At 42.1% G+C, this 23,038-nt stretch overlaps 2 protein-coding genes across 3 annotated transcripts; one reads left to right on the top strand and one right to left on the bottom strand.

Annotated features, from left to right (window-relative positions):
• Positions 1-562: 562 nt before the first annotated feature.
• LOC147235819 (paired amphipathic helix protein Sin3a-like) lies at positions 563-16,292 on the top strand. 2 transcript variants are annotated; one of them, XM_086144069.1, is made up of 21 exons: positions 566-854; positions 2,935-3,129; positions 3,300-3,479; positions 3,592-3,698; positions 3,841-4,162; positions 4,600-4,851; positions 4,982-5,134; positions 6,003-6,158; positions 6,344-6,430; positions 6,642-6,760; positions 7,026-7,251; positions 7,329-7,445; positions 7,648-7,886; positions 7,971-8,154; positions 8,241-8,823; positions 8,954-9,123; positions 9,510-9,683; positions 10,248-10,334; positions 10,966-11,060; positions 13,415-13,622; positions 14,186-16,292. In XM_086144069.1, the coding sequence occupies exons 2-21, from the start codon at positions 2,956-2,958 to the stop codon at positions 14,402-14,404; spliced, it is 3,852 nt and encodes a 1,283-aa protein (XP_086000195.1). In that variant the 5' UTR covers positions 566-854; positions 2,935-2,955; the 3' UTR covers positions 14,405-16,292. The 2 variants fall into 2 exon arrangements, with proteins under 2 accessions (XP_086000196.1, XP_086000195.1); XM_086144070.1 differs by lacking the exons at positions 13,415-13,622; positions 14,186-16,292 and adding an exon at positions 11,925-12,090 and having other exon boundaries at positions 563-854.
• Positions 16,096-21,703, bottom strand: LOC147235820 (cellular retinoic acid-binding protein 1-like). Its single transcript, XM_086144071.1, has 4 exons — positions 21,502-21,703; positions 20,545-20,723; positions 20,109-20,222; positions 16,096-16,728 (listed from the first exon to the last, which is right to left on the bottom strand). The coding sequence occupies exons 1-4, from the start codon at positions 21,569-21,571 to the stop codon at positions 16,678-16,680; spliced, it is 414 nt and encodes a 137-aa protein (XP_086000197.1). The 5' UTR covers positions 21,572-21,703; the 3' UTR covers positions 16,096-16,677.
• Positions 21,704-23,038: the final 1,335 nt, after the last annotated feature.

The raw sequence follows: 23,038 nt of genomic DNA on the forward strand, positions 1-23,038 counted from the left end.
GTGAAGAAAATTAATTTGATATGAATACCGTTTACACACCCAAAGCTGCACATGACTGTTTACATGTCAATCTGCACAATGTCAACTTGCATGTCCAGTGAGTCCAAGTGTTTACATTTTCCCTTTGCACTTTCTCACATTGCTCACCCAATACCATCCCGTTATGCTTCTTATTTATTGTTTGGTCTCCTATACCTATTTCTCTTTGTCTTTGGCACCCTATCAAAATATCTGGCTTCACTGTGGACGGCAAAGTCAGAATACCATCGCACAGAGAACACTTTTTTCCAGGCCGTTCAGATGACAATAACACTGAACTGCGTGAGGGAGTGTGAAAAACAAATACTTTTATATTGAGCCCAAACAGTTCACACCCAAGTAATGAGTGTGATGTAGTAATGGACCTTTTTTTATTTGTTTACAACACTTGATAGTGCTGCCATTCGCCTGGTCTGTCCAGGTAACAACATGGACACTGCAGTCCAGGTGTGCAGTGTGTGCAGTGTGTGTGTGTGTGTGTGTGTATGAACCTGAAGTCCTCGGCCACATATACTGGCTCGGCTTTTACTGTATTTGTTTTCATTCAGGGATCTGACCAATCTCGGTTCGGAGTGGGAGGAGACTGACCGCCTTCATGAAAGACACGCCTCTATGTTCGAGGAACACCGCTTCATACATACTGTTGTTAGCTACGCGGCCAATACGGCCAATTCAATTTTTTGACATCGCTTTTTTGAGTCCGATTCACAAAACCTCACATCTTGTGCCAGCTTGGTGAATGCGGGAGTAGCGGTTCCCCGGTCGAGCCCCGTTACACCGGTGCGGCATGTTGTTGCTGGCGGCAGCCCTGCGAGGTAAGTTGAACTAGCCAGTTAGCCGAACGTAGCTCGAACTGATTGTTGTGCTAATGTAGCATAGCGGCTATATAACCTTGTCGGGCAGAACAAGTCGTGTGTGCTGGGTGACTTTCTGTGACGATACGAGGTCCATACGCTTTTTTTCCATTCAGTCGATGAAAGCGAAGGGGTTGAGTAGCGAGGGCATCAGCCTGCAGCGTCACTAAGTTGGGGCTAGCATGCTACGGGTAGCGACCATGATTTAGCTGTCAAGCGAACGCTAAGAAGATGAATCTGACAAGATGCGTTTCGTTGCTCGCTGCTTCTCGCACGGTTCTACCGCGAGTGCCGGGCTAATTGTGAGAGTGACTTTTTTACGAAGGCGAGGCGGCTTGTTTGGCAACAGCGCTTATTCTGTCGAACTTCTCTTACAACTTAGTGTCAACTCGACGTTACGTGGAAGCTAGCGTTAGCTTGGCGGCTATTGCTAATCTGTCTCGCGCTAGCGTTCCCCGCGACGAACACAACTTGCAAAGCTCGAGAAAATTACCACCAACAAACTGACTTTAAACCGGAATTTCTCCGCAACGTTGGACGAGTTGCGACCCGGTCAAGCCACCGATGTTGTCTACTTGTCACCTGGGTTTCCATTATTCAACATTCTCCACATAAATGTACGTTTATTTAGCCAGCTCGTTAAAATCATCTGGATTTTTTAGCTTCATATACCGAGAACTGTCAGGGGAGGGGGGTCACCTCACAGAACCACCCCGACGGTATCGTCCGTCGCCGCCGATTTAACAGCGGTGTCCGCTCGAAGCGAATGTTAGCTTTTACGCTACACAACTTTGTCTCGGACGAAAGCCAGCGCTAGCTGCCTGACAAGCGAAAGCAGTCATCTCGCGGACAACGAATGGGTAACGCTCGCTGTTTGGCAGGGAGAAGGGGGGAGGGGTGAGGCAGCGCCTTCATGTCTGTAAAGCGTCGACTGGCGGCTAACTCTTAAATTTAGCCCCGGTCGCATTAGTCGGCCATTTGCAGATCTCCTCCTCCTCTTCTCCCCCCACCCACACCCCGTGATTGTTAGGCGTCTCTTCTGAAATATTCCAAAAAACTGCACAAGCATCGAGCACAGTCTCAGCGGGTCGGTACCGTGGGGGGTTCAGCCGCCGTGTGTTGCGTTTTCCGAAACCTGGCGGTGCTGCAAGGCAAGGCAGCGACCTTCGGTTTGGTACGCAGCCGTTCCCCCCCTGCCGGCCGAGCGCTGTGACGCTTGCTTACTCCTCTTTTTTTATTTTACTCCCTCCCCCCCCCTCTCTCGTTCTCCCTCATTTGAAACGTGTCGATAGCAATCAGATATAACACGCGATATTTTTTTTATTGTTTTATTTTTTTCGATATTTTTGTGCAAAGTTTACTGCCCCCCTAAGCGTTCGTGATCCCCGCGAAACGTTGCTATGTTGTCCCGTGCTCTGTAAGTTCACAGCCATCGGGGTAATAAACTCATAAGAAATCATTCCTCCTTTCGAGTTTGACATTTGAATTAGTTTTACTTTTGATTTCAAATTATCATTTCTAATGCATTTATATTATAATTCAATTTCATCATTTTAAATCAGTTACAAAGTTTTCAGAGGAGACATTTTGAAACTTGATTGATAAATGATTCTGTATTGATACGACTATCAAAAGGTGCCCAATAATCCAATAACTCCTATTTAAGAATGTTTGAAACCGTTAAATGAAAAAGCCAGAGATGCATTCTGTTTCACTTTCAAATGACGTGAGATGCCAGTCAGTAGGAACACAGTGTCAAAAGTGCGAATGACAGATGCAGACCGAAACCTTTCAGTCATCTGTGGAGCCCTAAAGTGCTCCTTCCTATCGACCATGTGCAGCAGGCAGTGGGGACAACAGTAAACAACCCTGTCTGAGCGCACTCTGCTGGACTACCTGTGTGATAACACACTTCTAAATAGTCCAAAGCTGAATTTTGAATTTTACATAACATATGTCCTCTTCTTGTGGTTAAAAAAAACAGAGTTGTACTTTTTACCCTGCAGACTACTAACATTCCCACTGTCTTTGTCCTTTCTAGTCCTTTGAGCATGTGTATAACATGAAGAGGCTTGTGGAGGACCAACCAGAACCAATATTTGCATCCCAGCAACAGCAGTCGCGTAGTCCCCTGGTCCAGGGTATTGGAGAGAGCTTCCAACACAGGACCGTCACCACCACAGACAACATGCAGCCATCCACTGGCATCCAGTATTCTCTCCCACAAGCTTACCAGGTATATTGCAATCTGATTAGATGCCCTTCTTTGGTTGCTCACATCGTTCGCAATACATGTTTTGCAACCCATAATTGCCTGAAAGCTTAATTCTCAAATGTAAAGTTTCTCTAGTGGTGTGCTGGCAGAATTTTAAAGGGCCTGTTGAAATACTAATTCTTTTTTAAAAGGTGCCCACAATGCCTCAAAGCACAAGTGGACATGGACATAATAGTGCTGCACCTCACGTTGGAGCCCACACTCACAGCATAGCGGTTCAGTCCCAGGGACCCGCAGTTGTCCAAGGTCATGTTCATCCACCTGCACCCATGACTTCAGCCCAAGGACAGCAGCAGTTTCAGCGGCTGAAAGTGAGTCTGGAAGCAAGTCGTAAATTTCCGACAGTCGATCAGTATTTTTGCAGTCATCTATAATTGTACTTATTTCGGTGATTTAAGCAACTTTTTCACATTTTCTCTTCAGGTTGAAGATGCATTATCCTATCTGGATCAAGTGAAACTCCAGTTTGGAAATCAACCTCAAGTCTATAATGATTTCCTTGATATTATGAAAGAGTTCAAATCACAGAGGTGAGATCCAATAAAAAATACAATTACATTAATAGTCTTGCTATACCACTATTAGCAGTAGCAATGGCTTGCTTAGAAAATAGAATGCTTGAGTTTTTGATAAAGCATCTGAAAATGGTCGTCATGTATTCTGTCATTACAGCATAGACACCCCTGGAGTTATTAGTCGTGTGTCGCAGCTCTTCAAGGGCCATCCAGACCTCATAATGGGTTTCAACACTTTCTTACCGCCTGGATACAAGATTGAGGTTCAAACCAATGATCTGGTCAATGTGACCACGCCAGGCCAGATCCACTACATCACGCCTCACGGTATCTCCGTTCAAAACATCCCTGCGAATGGGGCACCCAGCCAACCCACGAACCAACATCAGCACCAGAGTTTGCCACAGAGTAGCCCACCCACTACCGCTACCACCACTCCACCCATCCCAGCCCAGTCTGCGGCAAACAAAACCAATAAGGTAGAGTGGCAACAAATGAATTGTTCACACGGTTAATGAAATAGAGGGGTCGTATTTATTATTCATTTATTTATTGATTGATTGATTGATTGAGATAACATTGGTACCGTAATATCCGGACTATTGAGTGTTCCTCAATATAAGCCGCACTGGCTAGCCGATCACTATCTTGGGCTTCCGTCTTCTTCGGTGTCTGAGTTGAACGGACTCAGAATTTCCCGGTCATTTTCATCGGTCTGATGGGATGAGGATAAATGTTTAGCAGCGTGAAGCTGATTATCCCCCCCACCCCCCAAAAATAATTCACAATAGCCGCATCGTTGTTTAAGTGAAAAAAGTCGTGGCTTATCGTCCGGAAATTACGGTAATGTGTTGCTTTCATGCCAAACAGCTCTGCCAGATATAATGACATGTTGATTCTTTGTCTGTCACATAAGCCGATGCAGTCTCCAGCCCACACTCCAACCAGCCAGCCTAATCCATCCATCCCGTCATACGCCTCACCACGCTCGCCTTCTGTGCAGTCTCACACTCCAGTGAGCAGCACCCCATCCGGTGGCCCGCCTTTGCAGAACAACCAGCCCGTGGAGTTCAACCACGCTATAAACTATGTCAACAAGATCAAGAACCGCTTCCAGGGTCAGCCAGACATTTACAAAGCCTTCCTAGAAATTCTGCATACATACCAGGTGAGGAAAAAAAAAAAGCATTCAAGACCACTTGAAACTACATTCACCCAGGTTTTGTTACTCGATAAAGAGAATTTAGATCTCTGTAGCGGTAACCTCAATGTCTATTCTTAAATTGCCCATTCTACAGAAGGAACAGCGAAATGCTAAAGAGGCTGGAGGCAACTATACTCCGGCCCTGACTGAGCAGGAAGTCTACACTCAGGTGGCGAGGCTCTTCGAGAACCAGGAAGATTTGCTCTCAGAATTTGGACAGTTCCTGCCTGATGCCAACAGCTCAGTGGTGTGTATGAAATAGACTTTTAGACAGGGCTATTTGTATTGGACTGAGATCATGTGGTGAATTTTGTTATTGAAAATATGTCAAAATTCTTCATGGCAATGACTGGTGGAAAGTTTTGTGTTAGCAGTTTTAATAGTTTCCCCCAGGCTTTTCTGATGAAACACAGAATTTTTCACAATACGACTTTTTTTTTTCTTCATCAGTCAGGGGGGAAAATGTGAAGATTTGTTTTATTTGAAGACATTTTCAACAGGCATAATTAAACCTGTCAATGTATCTCGTAAGAGACACGGTAATGGTCCTGAATCAGGTTTCTCAAATGTAAGGCAAGTTGATCAGGAACTGACAAAAGCTTTCATGAAAAGTTTTAGGTCATGGAGAGTGATGTTAACAGTCAGAAAGAAGCTGCCACATTAAAATCATCTCATTCGATAAAATTAATAGATGATGAATGCATGATTGAAAATAGAATGAGCAGGTACTGCCGTTTAGCTGAAGCCTCTGAAAATGTGCCAAACAGTTTTCTACTGCAGCTGTGATTTGGAGTGGAGTGCTAGAACACAAGGTTCACACCTCCCTTGAGTGGTGTTTCATTACCAGCTCTCTATCTGTACATCAAGCATTTGATAATGGCCATCAAAAAGATGGTGAAACATGGATAGTAACCCATTGCCTGTCAGAAAACATGCAAATTGATGGAAAGTATAACTTGAATCAGTCACACTGCAAATGTTATCCCCTTTTTTCTGCCCAAGTGTATGCCATCCTTTATTTGGATCAATCTGGTGCTTCCATTCTATAATATTTAGATCATTTTAACAAGTTTGATTGATTTGCCTTGTGACACTGCGTGTCATTTTTTTCTCAGCTGCTGAGCAAGACTCCCCCAGACAGGGCCGAGTCCGTGCGCAATGATCATGGCGGCACAGTAAAGAGACCCTTGCTAAACAACAAGCAGAGACTAATTCAGAATGGGCTGCCAATCAAAAGACCTGCTGCATTGGGAGTCACGCCACCTATCAAGGTAAGCACTGCTCTATGTTTTATATTATCTACAAGTTATATCGAGCTAACTTTGTTTTCATTCTGCTAGTTACCTTCTCCTGGTGTGACATTAGCTAATGTGGTTCCTAACGTAAAATCAAAAGTTTTTTAAATTGTTCAAAAATGAATAATCTCATGTGTGTTGTATCCATGTCATCCTTGCAGAAGAAACCCAAAATAGTGGGGAAAGACCATGGCATGACGGAAGTGGGAAAACACAGCACCAGCACAGAAACAATGTTCTTTGAGAAGGTCAGAATTGTTCACACCAATAACACCGCCGTTATTCATCGGACTTCTCCTCTGACATTTAACAGAAAAATGGCCGCTGGAACATATATCATGGCATAATCTCAGTTCATTCAACCTTCCCATACAGATTATTCTGCACACAGGGTTGCAAGGGCTGGATCAAGGTTAAGTCATTAATTTTTTTTGTTCTCCTCACTAAAAACATTAACAGGTAAAGAAGGCTCTCCGGAGCTCCGAGGCCTATGACAACTTCCTGCGCTGTTTACACATCTTCAACCAGGAGGTGATCTCGCGTGCTGAGCTTGTCCAATTAGTGATCCCTTTTCTCGGGTGAGTTCATAGGCCAGCTTGCTGGTGCATTAGTCATAAGAAGCCATCTTTTTGTTGCAGTGGCAAACCGTCCCCGTGCTATGTGTCTACTTTTTGTATAGCCATCTTGTTAACTTTTTTTGTTGTTGTTGGAATTTAAGCATTACATCAGTGGTTTAATAGTTCTCTGGTCACAAGTGCAGTTTTATTTCAAAGCTAAAAGACCCTTACATTCCCATACATCTATTTAACTTGCATTTCCCGTGTGTTGTTGAACGCCTGACAGAAAATTCCCAGAGATATTTTCATGGTTTAAAAACTTTCTGGGCTACCGCGAATCCAGCCATGGGGAGTCGAGTCACGTGGAGAGTTTACCTAAGGAGCGAGCAACAGAGGGCATCGCCATGGAGATCGACTATGCTTCCTGCAAGAGGCTGGGGTCAAGCTACAGAGCACTGCCAAAGAGCTACCAGCAACCTAAGTGCACAGGAAGGACGCCACTGTGCAGAGAAGCGAGTCCCCTATTGGCTTTTTTATCGTTTTTCATTATGTAGATTAAAGTAGGAGCTAAACAATTCTGCTTTCACAGGTTCTGAATGACACTTGGGTGTCATTTCCGTCATGGTCTGAGGATTCTACATTTGTAAGCTCCAAAAAGACTCAGTATGAAGAGCACATTTACAGATGTGAGGATGAGCGTTTTGAGGTGGGAATGCCCTACTCCTCATATTTATTTATATATATATATTTGTTAATGAATTTGGTAATGAATGCTCGCTGTATTTCACCCAAATGCTATTGATGACCAGTTATATACATCAGATTTACAGTAGATATTTGCAGAAAACCACTTTTGGTTTAGAAAGCATCAAATCTCAACATATTTCACTGTGACTGGGTCCCTCAAGCTGGACGTCGTGCTGGAGACTAACCTCGCCACGATACGAGCCCTCGAGTCGGTGCAGCGAAGGCTTTCGCGAATGTCTGCTGAGGAGCAGCAGCGCTTCAAGCTGGACAACACAATGGGTGGCTCATCGGAGGTCATTCATCGCAAAGCCATCCAGAGAATATATGGGGACCGGGCCCACGACATCATCGATGGGCTCAAGAAGAACCCGGCCGTGTCCGTCCCTATCGTGCTCAAAAGGTAAGATGTGGTTTCTGTTGAAGCACACGCCGTTCCATTCTCAATCACCTGTGGCTGTGCATCATCTGTTACTCTTATTGTCAGGTTAAAAATGAAGGAGGAGGAGTGGAGAGAAGCCCAGAGGGGCTTCAATAAGATTTGGCGTGAGCAGAACGAGAAGTACTATCTGAAGTCTCTGGACCACCAAGGCATCAACTTCAAACAGAACGATACCAAAGTGTTTCGCTCAAAGACCTTGCTGAATGAAATTGAGATGTTGTACGATGAAGTAAGAAACAATGTGCCCTCGTCAGCGATTTGAAAGAGCTATAGCACCAAAAGATAAACAAGCCGCTAATTCTGTACCTTTTCCAGCGCCAGGAGCGAGCCTCTGAGGAAACTGCCAGTCCACCTCCCAGCGGCCCACACATGAACCTGACCTATGAGGACAGCCAGATCCTTGAGGATGCCGCCGCGCTCATCATCCACCATGTCAAGCGACAAGTTGGCATCCAGAAGGAAGACAAGTACAAGATCAAACAGATCATCCACCACTTCATCCCTGATCTCCTGTTCGCCCAGCGAGGTGAGCTCTCCGATGTGGAGGAAGAGGAAGAAGAAGAGACGGAGGACATGGAAATGGATCAAGATGGCCCCAAGAAGCACAATGGCCTGCCCGGCAGCAGCCTGTCAAAATCCAAGCTCCTCTTTGGCAACACAGCAGCTGTGAAGCTGCGGGGCACAGACGACACTTATAATCTGTTCTTCGTTAACAACTACTGGTACATCTTTCTTCGCCTTCATCACATCCTCTGCACACGTTTACTGCGAATTTACGGGCAGGCGGAGAAGCAGATTGAGGAGGATGCCCGCGAGAAAGCGTGGGAAAGAGAAATACTAGGCCTCAAAAAGGACAAAAATGAGAACCCCGCGGTCCAACTCAAGATGAAGGAGCCAAGTAAGTACAGAAGTAACTTTAAAACATGAGATCAGTCAATTGTACTCCAGTACACTACAGTATCCATCTACTATTTCACCACCATGTGATTGTAGATACATTTGTGACCTTGTTTTTGTTCTTGTCGCAGTGGATGTTGATGTAGAAGACTACTATTCAGTCTTTCTGGAAATGGTGCGTAACCTTTTGGATGGCAACATGGAGCCGGCTCAGTACGAAGACTCGTTGAGGGAAATGTTTACGATCCATGCCTACATTGCCTTCACCATGGACAAACTCATCCAGAGCATTGTCCGGCAGGTTTGTACCTTTATTTTATCCTGTCAAACCTCATGAACGCAGCTTTATCCATGTTATTCATTATCAGGGAAAGCAACATCACAACCACCAGCATTTAATTCAATGTATTTTTTTAATTGTTAGTAGTCAATGTTTTTCGAAAATATTTTATGTAGCATTAAATGATAGTCATTCATTTGTGTAAATTGAAGACTTTGCAACTAAACAAAAACACTTAACAAGTGTGAGTATTGGGGACATTTTCAATTGTGCAGCCTCACGACAACGCTGCAGGCTTCTCAGTATGTTTGTCCATTCCGTTACAACCTTTCAATAACTAAGTTATTGTTGGCTTGCGGCTTTCTGGACACAGTTGTGGTACACCCAGCGTGTTTTTGTATTTTTAGCTTCAGCACCTCGTCACCGACGATGTGTGCACTCGCGTGACAGACGTGTACCTAAGCGAGAGCGCCAGCAAGGCCACCGGCGGCGCACTGGCAACTCAGGCAGTCAGAACCACAGCAGAGAGTGCCTACCAGCGGAAAGCCGAGCAGCTCATGTCAGACGAGAACTGCTTCAAGGTACCACGAACAACATATCATGAAACTTTTTGAACAGAGCCTGCATTATCAAGAGACTGACGATTTGGATCAATGTGTCAGGAATGCTGTATTATAGCCCCTTTCTGTACCATCTTTGAACATCAACTGATATCTAAGTTCGTAAAACAGTCTGTAATATTAGTGTCAGACACTGCAAATTGAAAGACTCATAATCTTTATTGGTAGTGCAATGACAGACAACTAGTAATTTGTGAGTGTTCATGCATACATTCTGTCCATTAGATATTGTAATTTGGCTGTTGTATGAATTGTTTTACATCAATAAACCATTATGTATCGGCAGTTACTTAACTAAGTGCACATGTCAATGGGATAATGAATATTCTATGATACGTATAATAGCAATCCCTGCTTTTTCAGGTTATACATATGTACATATGTAGTAGCTATTTTCATTTAAGTTTCCGCCTCAGCTGCAAAAATAGAGTATCCTTCAGGCTCTTATCTGTTATCAATTGTTTTAAAGTTGTTTTTAGGACAGGAACAGCCATGTTTGACGTATGCCTTTCTTTACCTTTCAAGTTGATGTTCATAAAGACCCGTGGATCCGTCAGCCTCACCATGGAGCTGCTGGACACTGAAGAGGAGAACTCCGATGAGCCAGCAGAGGCAAGAATCAATCACTGAATAAATATTCATGTAACATTTGACAAGCCTCGTTCTCGAAGCAAGTTGAACCGACTACATCAGTTTTCCTGAGTAACAGCCTTACCGGGAGGGAAAAAAAAATGTTGTGAAATGATTAAGTGTTTTGGCAGCTCTTACATGCCAACGCAGCAAGCAGTATTCGTCATAAAGCAGTCAATAAGGGTCTGTTCATAGAAAATAGCCTCCTCTCTTTTGCTGGAATTTAAAATAAGATTTGATAAATCTTTTAATGACACAAGCAATGTACAATAACTCTTAAGTGGACTTTTACGTGATTAAATTGACTATCACATTTTTTGACACTAGGCAACAGTTAAAAATCAACAATTAAAATTTATGGATATCTCGAGGTAATAGCAGGAATATTGGAAGCCGGATCAGATTTTGAGATTTTGTGTTACTGAAACAGTCTTTCTGGTTGGGGACACTGCCTGTAAAAAAACAAACAAAAAAAAAAAAAAACACCAAAATATCGTTTTTTTTTTTGTTTTTTTTTTTTTTAGGAACAGTAATTTTATTAACTGTGAAAGAAGCGCCTGTTGACAAGATGGCGTTGAACGACTAAAGATGTCTTTCACTGTGTCTCCCACAGAGGTGGTCGGACTACGTCGGCAGGTACCTGAACTCCGATTCAGCGTCTCCGGAGCTGCGTGAGCATTTGGCCCAGAAACCAGTGTTCCTGCCCAGGTGAGGCTCCAGCCATGTCACCCTTTTTTTATCCGCTCACTTTAAATTCTGTCCCCTGAGGCCGTAGCCAGCAGAGCGCAACCCCGTCCTGTCCCCCCACTCACTGCCAACAAGCTACCAAACAACTACTTTAAACAGTGGCTTTGACTTAGGAACCCATTTCTTGAAATTGAAGCATTTTGGGCCTGAGAGCTCGGCCTCGTTGATAAAGGACAGACAGCGAGAGTTTGGTGACGTTTACCGAAAAAGAGTGACTCCATTTCTACACTGAATTCCCGTCTCGGAGAATCTTGTCCGCTGATGAACATATTTCAGTTTCTGACCTCTGCCTCCCATAGAAGATTGCACTTTATACGGTCATTCTTTTTAAAAGGGAATTTATTTATTCATTTAGTTCCTTTTTAATAGGAGTTTTATTTATAAAAAAAAAAAAAAAAAAAAAGCAAAAAAAAACTACAGGTTTTTAAAATGGTTTTGGTTTGATTGTGGTTTGGAATTTCCAGTTTAGCAGATATTTGGTTTGATTATTCACATGGTATTGAACTTAAACTATTTTCATTGTTAGGTAATGACATAATTTAATAAGCAACTGAAAGCAAAAACAAATGGATGCCACCTCTTTGTTATTATATTTCTCTTTTTTTTTTGCAAAATGTCTTTGAGTATGTTGACTACAGCTCTTGTAATAGGCCTGAGAGAAAGCAACAGTGAAGTAGCGGCTTTTCCAACTCATAAAGCCCTTTCTTTTCGATTGTATGAAAATCAAAGGTCCTGTATGTGACTCAATCACTGTTTAAAATGTAAATGTTCAAATGTCCCTTTTTTTGTCGAAGTCTGACTCAGTGTTATGTTTATGAATTTCAGTGGAAACAGTGCACTCCCGTTGCAACTTTTTTTGTTGTGGCTGAGATTTTTTTCCACCACTTTGAGAGATTTGTGCTCAAGTTTTTTAATACTCTGGTCAAGCTAATTATCTGAAACACTTGTACAGAGGACATAGGGTTTGTAAATAAAATGGTCATCTAAATTATATGTTCATATGTTGTTGTTCTTTCTCTCCTGACTTATCAGAGCTGCGAATAGTGATTGTGTCTGCTCTCTTAAAGCTCCAGATGAGTGTCACTTACAAAGCCCGTCTTATTTGTTTTTGGGTTTATTGTTTTTTTGTTTTTAGCACTGTTTTTTTGTTGTTGTTTTTTTTTTTTTTTCTATTTTCTTTTGAGATGGCTGTCCATTGTCATTAACATTTCAAAAGGCTTTTTTATACAGAACAATTTCTCTCTTCGTTTTCCTTTTATAACCCATTGCATAAATCTGGTATCTGGCTTATGATTTATCATTGGGCTCACCCACATCTTGTATTTATTATTATTATTTTTTTATTACTTTCTAAATCTATGAGAGGTCAGCAGCACAAGGGGTCAAAAACACTTGACCGCTCTCCACGAAATCCTTCAGTGGCAGTACGAGACCAGCAGTTCATTTTCCAGTTGTGTTGGGTCTTCATCTCATGATCATAACACTTGACATTGTTGGTGAAAGTATGTGTACGTCAAAGCATTTCAGCTCATTGGTTTCCAATCCGGCAGCGATATTGTAGTATTTGTTTTCTAACCATTTCACCTGAAATTGGCCTGTCATGTCTTTAAAGTGGAGCCCTGAATGCAAAAATATGCTTCACGGTTTCAGTCCTCGCTCACCTGTACCCTGTGTGGTAAGTACACATTTAAAACCTTCATTCAGGTGGGGTGAACAATTTTGCATTTTTATTTTTAAACCTGCACACAATCGGGATCGACTTTCACTAAATACTACCGTTTGTTTTGCCAAGTATCGATTTTTAACTATGTGGCTGTGCAACGGAAGTGCACTGTAAAAGACACATCACGACTGCTGCCTCTGCTGCTCTTATAGATCAACATTGCCCCCCACGAATGATTTGACTCCCAATCTAATTCTGTTTCCCGGTGAGTTGCAATGCATGGGTTCAAAAATTCTTGTTGAAAGGGACAGTCTTCTCAAATTTGACTAGACGAATCAGCTTGTTAACCTTTGTGTTTTTATAAAGGCTTCCCACCTTTTTTAAGCTGTAAAGAAAAAAAAAATAGTCCATTCTGTCTATCTCTAAATTGTGCCATATGACTTGCTTACTTTGAAAATAAAATTGTTTGACGTATTTAGAAATGCTTTTCAACTTTACCTGTAAACATGTTGCACTCTTCTGATGTGTGAAATAAAAAGCCGAGGTTTGTTTGTTTGTTTGTTTGGTTGGGTTTTTTTTTTGTTTGCTCTATTGTGCATTTCCTGGGGTCTTTTTGTGTTGTTTACGAATGTCAATCTGCTCTGGCCTACAGGAATTTGAGAAGGATAAGGAAGTGCCAGCGAGGATGGGAGCAACTCCAGCAGGAGAGGATGACCAAAGGCGGTTCCGACAAGCTGCACGACGGCAAGAGTGAACTGAAGATGGAGTGCATGTTCAAGCTCAACTCCTATAAGATGGTGTATGTCTGCAAATCGGAAGACTTCATGTACCGGCACACAGCTCTCACACGTGCTCATCAGGTAAACAGAAAATCAAATTTGATCACAATCATAATTATTTGTATTTCTGTGATTGGCGGGGAAGATAAACCATAAGCTTATTCTGAAAGCTGTTGGGGGGAAAAAAAATTGCAAAACTTCCCGACAGTGAAAATATCAAAATGATGTGCCCAAATCTTTAACTCAACGCTAATGGAACCTTGCAAAAGTCTGCAGAAAGTCCACAAGCGGTTTCTTTGAACCTGATGTCTAGCACTCGTCCTCTGCGCAGACTTTATTTCTTTGCACATCCTGGCTTCCATTGTAGCAAAGTAGACCGCATCACAGTTTATCAGAGCATTTTTGATTGGATCTATGGAAATCGTAAGGGCTCATTTTGTTGTCCGCATATCACAGATGCAAGTTTTTCAGGTTTGTAATAGGTGCCTAGGTGCAATGAAATTACCTCAGATGTTTGTAAGGTAGATTTCTTTTGGATTATTGATTTAAAAGAAAAAAGCTGTTTGCTTCAATTTCATGCCATTTCACCTGAAAAAGAGTTTTGAGTTCTCAAGTCGCTTGTGTATTTTTGTCTGCTCCTCCAGTCTCACCAGCGGGTCAACAAACGCCTGCACAAGCGCTTCAAGGCTTGGGTGGACACCTGGGCCAAGGAGCACGTGACCAGTGACATGGCCTCTCACAGCCAGAAGTGGCTGATGGGAGACGAACAAGAGGGACTGGTGTCCTGCACCACCACCTGCGTCCCAGAGGTCCTCCATTATCTCAACATTAACAAGTACCGGGTGAAGTACAGAACACTGTAGCTGACTGCGGCAGAGACTTTCTTCACACAAGACTGCCGGGAATGACTTTACACACACACACACACACACAAACAGCTTCACGCCAATTTCCAACCTGCCGTTATTTAGATTCATTTGCCAAGTTTTTCAGAGTAGTTCCGGATCTAACTTTGAATTTAAAGTTGTTGTTGTTTTGTTTTGTTTTTTTTTGTTCTTTCGCAAATGTTGGCGGAACCACACGGGAAACTCTGCCACAACTTTTTCAAGTCCCACTGCAATGTTTGCAGTGAACGAAATACTAGTTTTTCAGGTCTTGCTGTCACTGTAGTGTCGGGGATGGGGGTTGGGAGGGGTGGGGGCACCTGTAGTGTTTAGAATACCAAGCCGGCGCACAAACACTCCCCGAACGAGGCTCCAGCTCAAACATTTCACTGAACTTCTTTTTTTTTTTTTTTGTTTTGTTTTCAGAAAAACAAAAAAACAAAAAAGGAACCTCAGCTTTTCTCCTTTAGGTAGCGAGATGTAAAGACCTGGAGCCGAATCCGATCTTTAAAAAAAAAAAAAAAAAAAAAAAAAAAAACCCACAAACTGTATAGCTCCTGAATGTTCTCCCGTTTTCCCAGATGGCAAAGGTGCGACTCCGCACTTCATCTTCGACATGGCTGGCAATCTCTCATTGATCAGTACAATAAGTTATGATGCCCAAATTCATTGTGTGTATATATGTGTTGTTTAAATCTAGATTTTTTTTTTCTTTTCAAGTGTCATTGATGTATAGCGTGCATTAATCCTCTAGTGTCAATATTTAGCCAGAATTTGAAGAGAAATTTAAGAAATGCAAAATTTTAACTTTTTTCTTTTTTTTTTTTTTTCTTTTTTTTTTTATAAACCAAAGGGTGTCCAGAGACCTTTTTGCTCGTGGTCTGTTCTCGCTCTCTCTCTCTCTTTCTCTCTCACTCACTCTCTCGTTTTCATCAGTAGGAAAAAAAAATACATTTCTTTCCTGACAAAAATGTTACTTTTCCGAAGATTTTTAAGCCTTCAGCCTTTGCCATCAGTATCACTTGTCGTTTTTAACATGACTGAATGTAGCAAAACAGCAATTCCCGCTTGTAACAGTTGCCACTCTTCTCTGGATTTTTGAAAGTACATAATTCTGAGCAACACTGTCAGTTTTTTCCACAAAAAAAAAACAAAAAAAAAAAAACTCTTGAATCTCCATGACCTAATGTGTAGTTTCAAAAAACTTGTGCATTTATGCCAGAATGCCAGGTGTGTGACTCCATGCTGTTTCAGGATCTGCAAAACTTACAAGCAATAATCTCTCATTGTGGTCAATCGGATCTCTCCATTTCCGTACGGCAACCGGGAATAACAAATGGGAATGTTCCGTCCCCTTAAAACGGGGCTGTCAGCTGGATTTTATTTAAAAATAAGAGGAAACGCTACAGATGTTTTGTGCTGAATGATCGGATTAAACTAAAGGCTTTTATTTAGTTTCTAATGTGAAGACACCCGTCACAGTGATTGCTGTTTTTTTTTTTTTTTTTTTTTTTTTTTAAGAAAAAAAAAGAAGAAGAGGTGTGAAACAATCGAAATTGGAAGTTCAAGACTTTTCACGTCAACATTTGTACATTTTTATGAATGGATTAAATAAAATACGGGTCGGAAGGCGCAGACAAATCCCCAAAAGATACACGACCGGCTCCAGATGATCTTTGAACAGTTTATTACTTGGGTTTTTATTTTTGTATTTACAGTGTTTAATATGAAATTCCGCAGGACGTCCCGGGGGGCTGATTGTACATAAAGACAATGTTTGTACCTTGTTTAAATGTCTCCTCTTAAGTTTTATGACGTTGTACATGAGTGTTAGTATGGTGTTTGGCATTAAACAATCTTTTCAGTAGACAGAAACTCATTCGGTAATTTTCTTTTTCCATCTCCATGATTTAAGTTTGTCTTATTTGAATTATTTTAAAAAAATCAGCTAATTTCTTTTGTTTCCATCAATGTGACAATGGACATCATTTTATTTCTTTATTATTATTATTATTTTATTTTTTTATTTTTTTGGACGTTCTGTCTTCTCCCACAACTTTTATCTTTCCTATCGTTTTTAAGATTCTCCCGAGACAGAGCATCAACCCCAAAAATGCTGCTTCATGACTCACTTCATATCCAATGCCTAATAAAATGATTCGGGAAGAGAAGGAGAGGTGGCGTCCAGAAGATGGTTGAAGAAGACGCAAACCACTGGCACAGGTTCGCATTTGACACTGCACCACGTCCGCTCACTCCTTCACGTAGATCCGCGTGCATACCACGTCGTCGGCTCCTAAGATCTGAAATGAAATTGAAAAGAAAACATTCATAACACTTTCATCAGCTTTCACATGTACCCTTTTCCGCAGCCTAACAGAAACCACACAGCGGTAGATCGTCATACCTATCATCATCCAAAACAATTGTCGTGTTTGTGTCGACTTAACACCGTAATTAAGTGTTGACAGGCACCATCTTGTCCTGAACACACCCTCTCGTCGCCATGATCAGAAATCAGGATAGACCAGTCTAGAGCCGAAAAGTATTGGCGCTTTTGCTTTTGATTGGCGTCTGGAAGCTACATAGGTGCAGCATCGCGGCCGGCGGCGGCGGATACATCTGTACCCCAGGATGCGGAGCACTGCAGAATGCCCTATTATTCCGCAGCAGGGGCCTCCTTTTGCGGACAACTCCCATCAGGCGCTTGGCCAGGCAGACTTTGAGGGGAGACAAACACAGCGGTGCATTTTCATTCTCTCCAGTCTTCGACAAAGCCAATTGGAGTCCACAGAAGAACATGTTTTTGAACAAAAGAACCCCAGACGCCTCACTGGCTAGCTAATTTGAAACTGTAGACATCTTTGTATATATGTACAATAGCTTAGCTTGGAATAGAGGTTGTTTTTTCCTGTGTGCATTAATCCTCTTTCTCTACTCATTTCACTGGTGACGCCGGGAGAAGATTAGCTGTCCGCTTGTCTGTATCGTTTTGTGTTTGTATTTACGCGTTCTCTACCCCGGGAGGGATGGCATGCGTTTTAGGCCACTCGTCAAAGCAGAGTCCACTCCAGACTCATTAGATAATCACGCACACGCAGCTACAAAAGGCATTCCTACAGGAAAACAATTCGTGAATTATTTCTTTCTAATCGCACAGAGCGTTCAAAGAAACTAAAATGACTCCAGATGGGCTGTTTGTGGAGGCATTTTATGCTGCCTTTGTTTGAGATAGTGCTGCAAAACTGTTTTTCCTTTCAAACTTAAGCAGAGGCTTTTGGGATTGAAAACTTAATTCAGTTGACGTTTTGCCTCCAATTGCATTTTTGTGTGAAGTATTCTCAAAACAATCGATTCTGAGCTCTACGGAATCCAGCCAAAGACTACAGGAAGTGGTCAAACGCTCTGGGTCTGAAAATGAAGTCAGAATTTAAATTGCCATAAAGTTATGTACTAAAGTCCAACATCACTGTATCAGTAGGCATCAATGCACATGACTAAATACTTCCAAATATGTTCTCCAACAGAACATGATTTAATCTACAGCCGCGCAATTAGGAAGTGATTGAAGGAGCTTCTGTAATATCACCACATCAAGAGCGGTTTTGGATGAATTATAGAGAAGCCTTAAACGTACATGATATCCCTGTTTTCCATCTGTTCCTTATGAAAATCAGCACAGGTAGTTTTGCGGGGCAGAACTGGTATCTGAAGAGATCTAAGTAGCCCTGGAAAGGATTGCTAGCAGCAGAACGCCACGTTAAGGTCCGTTCCCACCCGGATCTAAAACAAAAGCCTGCTCTTGTTCGTCCCCAAGCATTTGCATGACTATCCTGAGGACAGTTCAGTACTATACATTTTTGCACAGGGTACTTGGAATTCCATTTGGTCCTTGAGATGGTGACTCCCCCTTACGCTAACCAAAGCTTTGTCCTCTCCATCAAAGGAGGGTAATGCCCGTTTGGCAATTCGCGCATTTGAGTGATACCATGTCAGGTAGGAAGGCGAACTACCTGTGCGGGACCTTTTCAGATTTTAGGGCTCGAGGGCTTTCAATGACACTGGTTGATTGTCTTCTCGCAGAGGTCTGCACTTTCTTCCTGTCCTTCCATGTGATTACACCCCACTGAGGTAAGAGTTTGTCCCTTGTCCGTCGTATTGTTCTTGGATTTGACTGATGTGGCCGATGTCCTACAATCCCCGTTTGTCCTACAACGCTTCTATGAAAGAAGCACTCCACTTGAGGTCTCTATTGCCTCTGCTCCAGTTACCCTTTTCTGCCTTACTGTGTTTTCATGTGTTGTATGAAATCGTTGTTCAGCCTGCGTGTAGACCTTTGGACCGTGGATCTGGCGGTAGCACTGATGGCCTCAGGTATGTCTCCTGTTCCTTCTGGGAACAGATGTATGCTCCATTTTTGAAGTACTCTGTTTTCTACTGTGGTCTTCAGCTATTCTGTCTTTTCATTTAATCCTTGGTACATTTTTTTATCGGTTTCCTTTGTTTTTCTTTCTTGGCTTTATCTGGATCGTGTCAAAAATGACCGAAAAGGACCTCAAAAGTTCCTTTCATATTCTCTTTTGCTGTTCCAAATTATGGCTGTAGTAGCTTAAAAAAACTGATTGTCCAATTGGTGCCATCTATTATTTCAGTCTGTGAAACAATAGATGGCATCATCATTTTTTTTTCCATCGCTACGCTAACTTTCACATCAACTCCGTGCCAAACATCAATATTTTCAATGGGAGTAAATTACCAGGGCCTCTCCTTTCCCAGATTGTTATATTTTAAAAAGGAGCTCTTTTTTTTTTCTCTTCATCCTGTGGATTCTACTTCACATGCCTGTCAGATTACAGCACATCACTCCACACGGACGGACACACACCCTTATCTTAAATAAAACCAGATTTCATCCTGTTTAACATTCTTTCCAGTTTGAAGGACCGCATCCAATCCAAATAACAGCATCCGTCTGAGTGTTTTCTGCAAGGGGGCTGGTCCCGTGGACTCAGCATGGTCGTCCCATCTGGCTGATTGATCACCCCTCGCAGGCCTCGACGTTCGTGCACCTCGGTATTTTTTTTTATTTTTTTTTGGCAAGAAACTGTAATCGGTTGATTCTGATGCATGGTCACGAAGTGTTTCACACAGTGATTTGACTCGGTTAAGAAAAAAAATGTCAAAAGTGATCGTTGTTGAATAGTGAGCAGACCTTCGCTCCCCAAACGCTTTATTTAGTATGAACAAAAATATTGGATTTTCTTCAATGAGATAAATTTAGTTTATCCTTTTTTTCTTTCTTTTGGATTGGCGATATGACATTTGATTCGTGAGCTTGGTTGATGATAGGTGTGAGGTGAATTTTGTTGTCGGCGGTCACCTGATCAAGTGCTAAGCTAAGCTAACCATGCGCTAGCAATAACAAAAGGCTTGAGATAAAGTCCTGCATCAATCTTTGATATGAAAGTACATGCGCATCAACGTCAGGCTGATGGGAAAAATACAGGAATAAAGAAGTCGATTGACTCCAACAAAGAATGGAAATCTCAGGAGACAAATGTTACAATTACAATTATCTTCTCCTTTGGTAAAGTTCTGATTTAATTTTGCTGAATACAGATAATTGTACATTCTTTCTCTTTACCAAATTTCTCATTATCATAAAACCACCATGGCTACCCACCAGTATGAGTTCGTCCCCTTTGAGTTCTCTGGACCAGAAGGTCTTCGGGCCGTTGCCGCTCAGCAGATTCTGTCTGCAGTAGATCTTGTTTTCAGTTTCCCATGTGGCCAGGCTCTGTGGAGACACGGCACTGCAATTGTTTTTTTTTTGTTTTTTTTTTTCCCCACCGCATCTATCTCTCCGGACTCAGGGGGTCAGCACGTAAAACAAAGTGATTGAAGTGCAGGGTGCGATTATCTCTTGGTCCTGTCCGTCATTACAAAGGTCATTCCCGGGTATCGTTTGTCAATCCACCGCTACCCATTAGTTTCTAAGCACTACAGCTTTTTGGAGCCGTTTTGCGGGATGTTGGTTCAACACTTTGCAAGAAAGACATCCATGCAGATATTATTTGAAACGGTTCACATTTGGCTGTGTGCACCACAAATCGAATTACCTTACACTTCCTGCCGTCCACGGTCTCTTCGTTAAACTCCTCGCCGATGACGAAGTTAATCTCCGTGGTTCGGACCGTTGTGGAGGTCTTGATGTAGAACTGCTCCCCGTCTTGCCGGATCACCACGTGGGGGTTCGAAGCCGCAGTCCCCGCGATCTTCCTGAATATGGCGTTCACACCTGAGAGCGCAAGTAACAGTCACCCCCTAGCTGAATTTTTTTACAAGATTTTAAACAGCAACCCTGACGATGCCATCCTGTACCTTTTGTCTCTTCGGCTTCATCGTCAGCCAATACATTGTGTCCCCCCTCAGCCTGCTCATTTGACGGAGAAATAATCCGCGAAAGATGGAATTGAAGGAGAATTGCGCCGCCCAGACTAAATTCTTATAATTGTCAGGTAGTGCTTATACAGGATAAAACAGGTTCCACATAAAAATGGTAATCTTGTTTTGAGATTAGCCAATGTTGCTTGTATGGCATGCAGTGACATGAACATTTGCTTTATTAAGGCTCTGCTGAGATCATTAAAAGTTGTCAGCTGCTATTTGCTACTACTACTACTACTACTACTACTACTACTACTACTACTACTACTATTACTACTACTCTTGCCCTCCGTCACAGTCATAGTACAGTTGAAGTACTGCAGGGTACTTTCGCTATGGTACATACAACTCGACAAAAGTTAGTTTCTAAATCCTCCTACTTTTACTCCATCCGTTGCAACATAGCACCGAAGTCTGCTGAGCCAGAAAATCATTTTGTCTCCACTTGAAACCCCGATCAAACATAATCGCAGTATAATGACAGTATTTCAGGTATTTCTCTCCACTGGCTCAGGAAAAAAAAAAAGTCACCAGACAGTTCATCAAGCATTGAGCCAACCGTTTGGGTATCTCTTACCAAACACGCGTTCTTATCTTCTAGCAGGAAATGGGACCAAAGCGTCTCTCACCCAAGGTTTTGAGCAGCTCGTCGAAGTTACTGCTGCTTCTCATTTTCCAGTTGCCCGAAAAGTCCAGCATTTTTTTTTTTCTCCTCCGGTTGGCGGTGGTGGTATGTCCGTAGATGCTTCTCCTCTGTCTCGTCAGCTGCCTTTCTGCAGGCTTCTCACTGCCGCGTCTCTCCTCCCTGTGTAATGATCCTCAGTAGACGATCTCCCACACACACACACACACACACACACATACGTGCACACACACTCTGACTCACTCCCTTAACAGTCGCTTCTTAGGTTATGCAGAAGGGTAACTGCCTCATCTTCAGTGTGAGGCGGCTCATCAATCAGCATGGATTTGTTTTGCTTTTTAATTCCATTTTCCATCACACATCTGTCACATCGAGGACCAAACTAAATATTCTACTTAATCTGAAATATTTCATTCAGGTGTTTTTTTTTTTTGTGTGTGTTTCAATTTTCTTCACTAAAATATAAATTTTTCTTAATTTGATTGCGTTTTGTTGAAAGCAGCTCCTGTTTGCAGAGTAAAGTGGATATGAATTAAAAAAAGAACTCTTTATAAAAATTAAGAATAATGAAAATGAACGATAAAGATCAGAAGAAAATAAATAAAAGTTTAGTTTAAGGTATGTAAAAATATATGAAATGTATATACATGTGTATGTATTTGCAAGTACACATATATGATTACATGTAGTTTTTATATGTATAAATCAGGGTTAATGTACAGAAGACAATTGGACTGTTACACATTTGGAGAAATATTACACATGATGACTCCACCAAAAGCCAGCTGACGCCAAGTGGCCGAGGAATTATATGTTCTGATGGTTTCCGGCGGGAATGATTTCCTATGGCGCTTGGTATTGCATCTTGGTGGGATCAGTCTGGTGCAAAAAGAACTCCCGTACCCGACCAGGGCGTCGTGGAGTGGGTTGATCACCGTGTCTAAGAAGATAGCTACCACCAGATTTGTAATTAATTTATTCATCTTAAAGATCAACGTTGTGATGATATCTTATTTCTTTCCCATCGCAGTGTGATTTTATCTCCAGAGCATCTAACATGTGCCGTCCTCCTGACGGACTCATCCCTGATCCGGACCATCCGTCTCGTACCCCGAGACTGTTGTGTTAAAACAATTCAGACTTGAACCGTAGGATTTCTAAAAATGTTCTTGTGACCTTCAGAGGGCATGAAGTCAAAGTGGCATGGCAGCCATCTTTGATAACCGTTCACTCTTTTGACATCGACTAAAACATCAGGCTAACTTTAATGTTGTTTTTTTATTCTTTTTATTTCGCCCGTCTTTAAGACAGAAATTGCACTCGGATCAAATTATATCAAAATAAAGAAGAAACAATACAATCAAGCCACTCAGCAACAGAATGTTTCTCTGTTAGCGCATTCAAACAAAAACAGTTACTCTATTTCACGGCTCATTGGTTAGGGTTGTTGAGAGATAAAAATTTTGACGAGCACACTACTTGATGTCTGGAATCGTGACAGCTGTTATCGTGCATCTCGATCT

The sequence above is a fragment of the Fistularia commersonii genome, chromosome 3 (genome assembly GCF_037954325.1).
Source record: "Fistularia commersonii isolate RoL2024-O1a breed Wild chromosome 3, RoL_Fcom_v1.0, whole genome shotgun sequence".
NCBI lineage: Eukaryota > Metazoa > Chordata > Actinopteri > Syngnathiformes > Fistulariidae > Fistularia > Fistularia commersonii.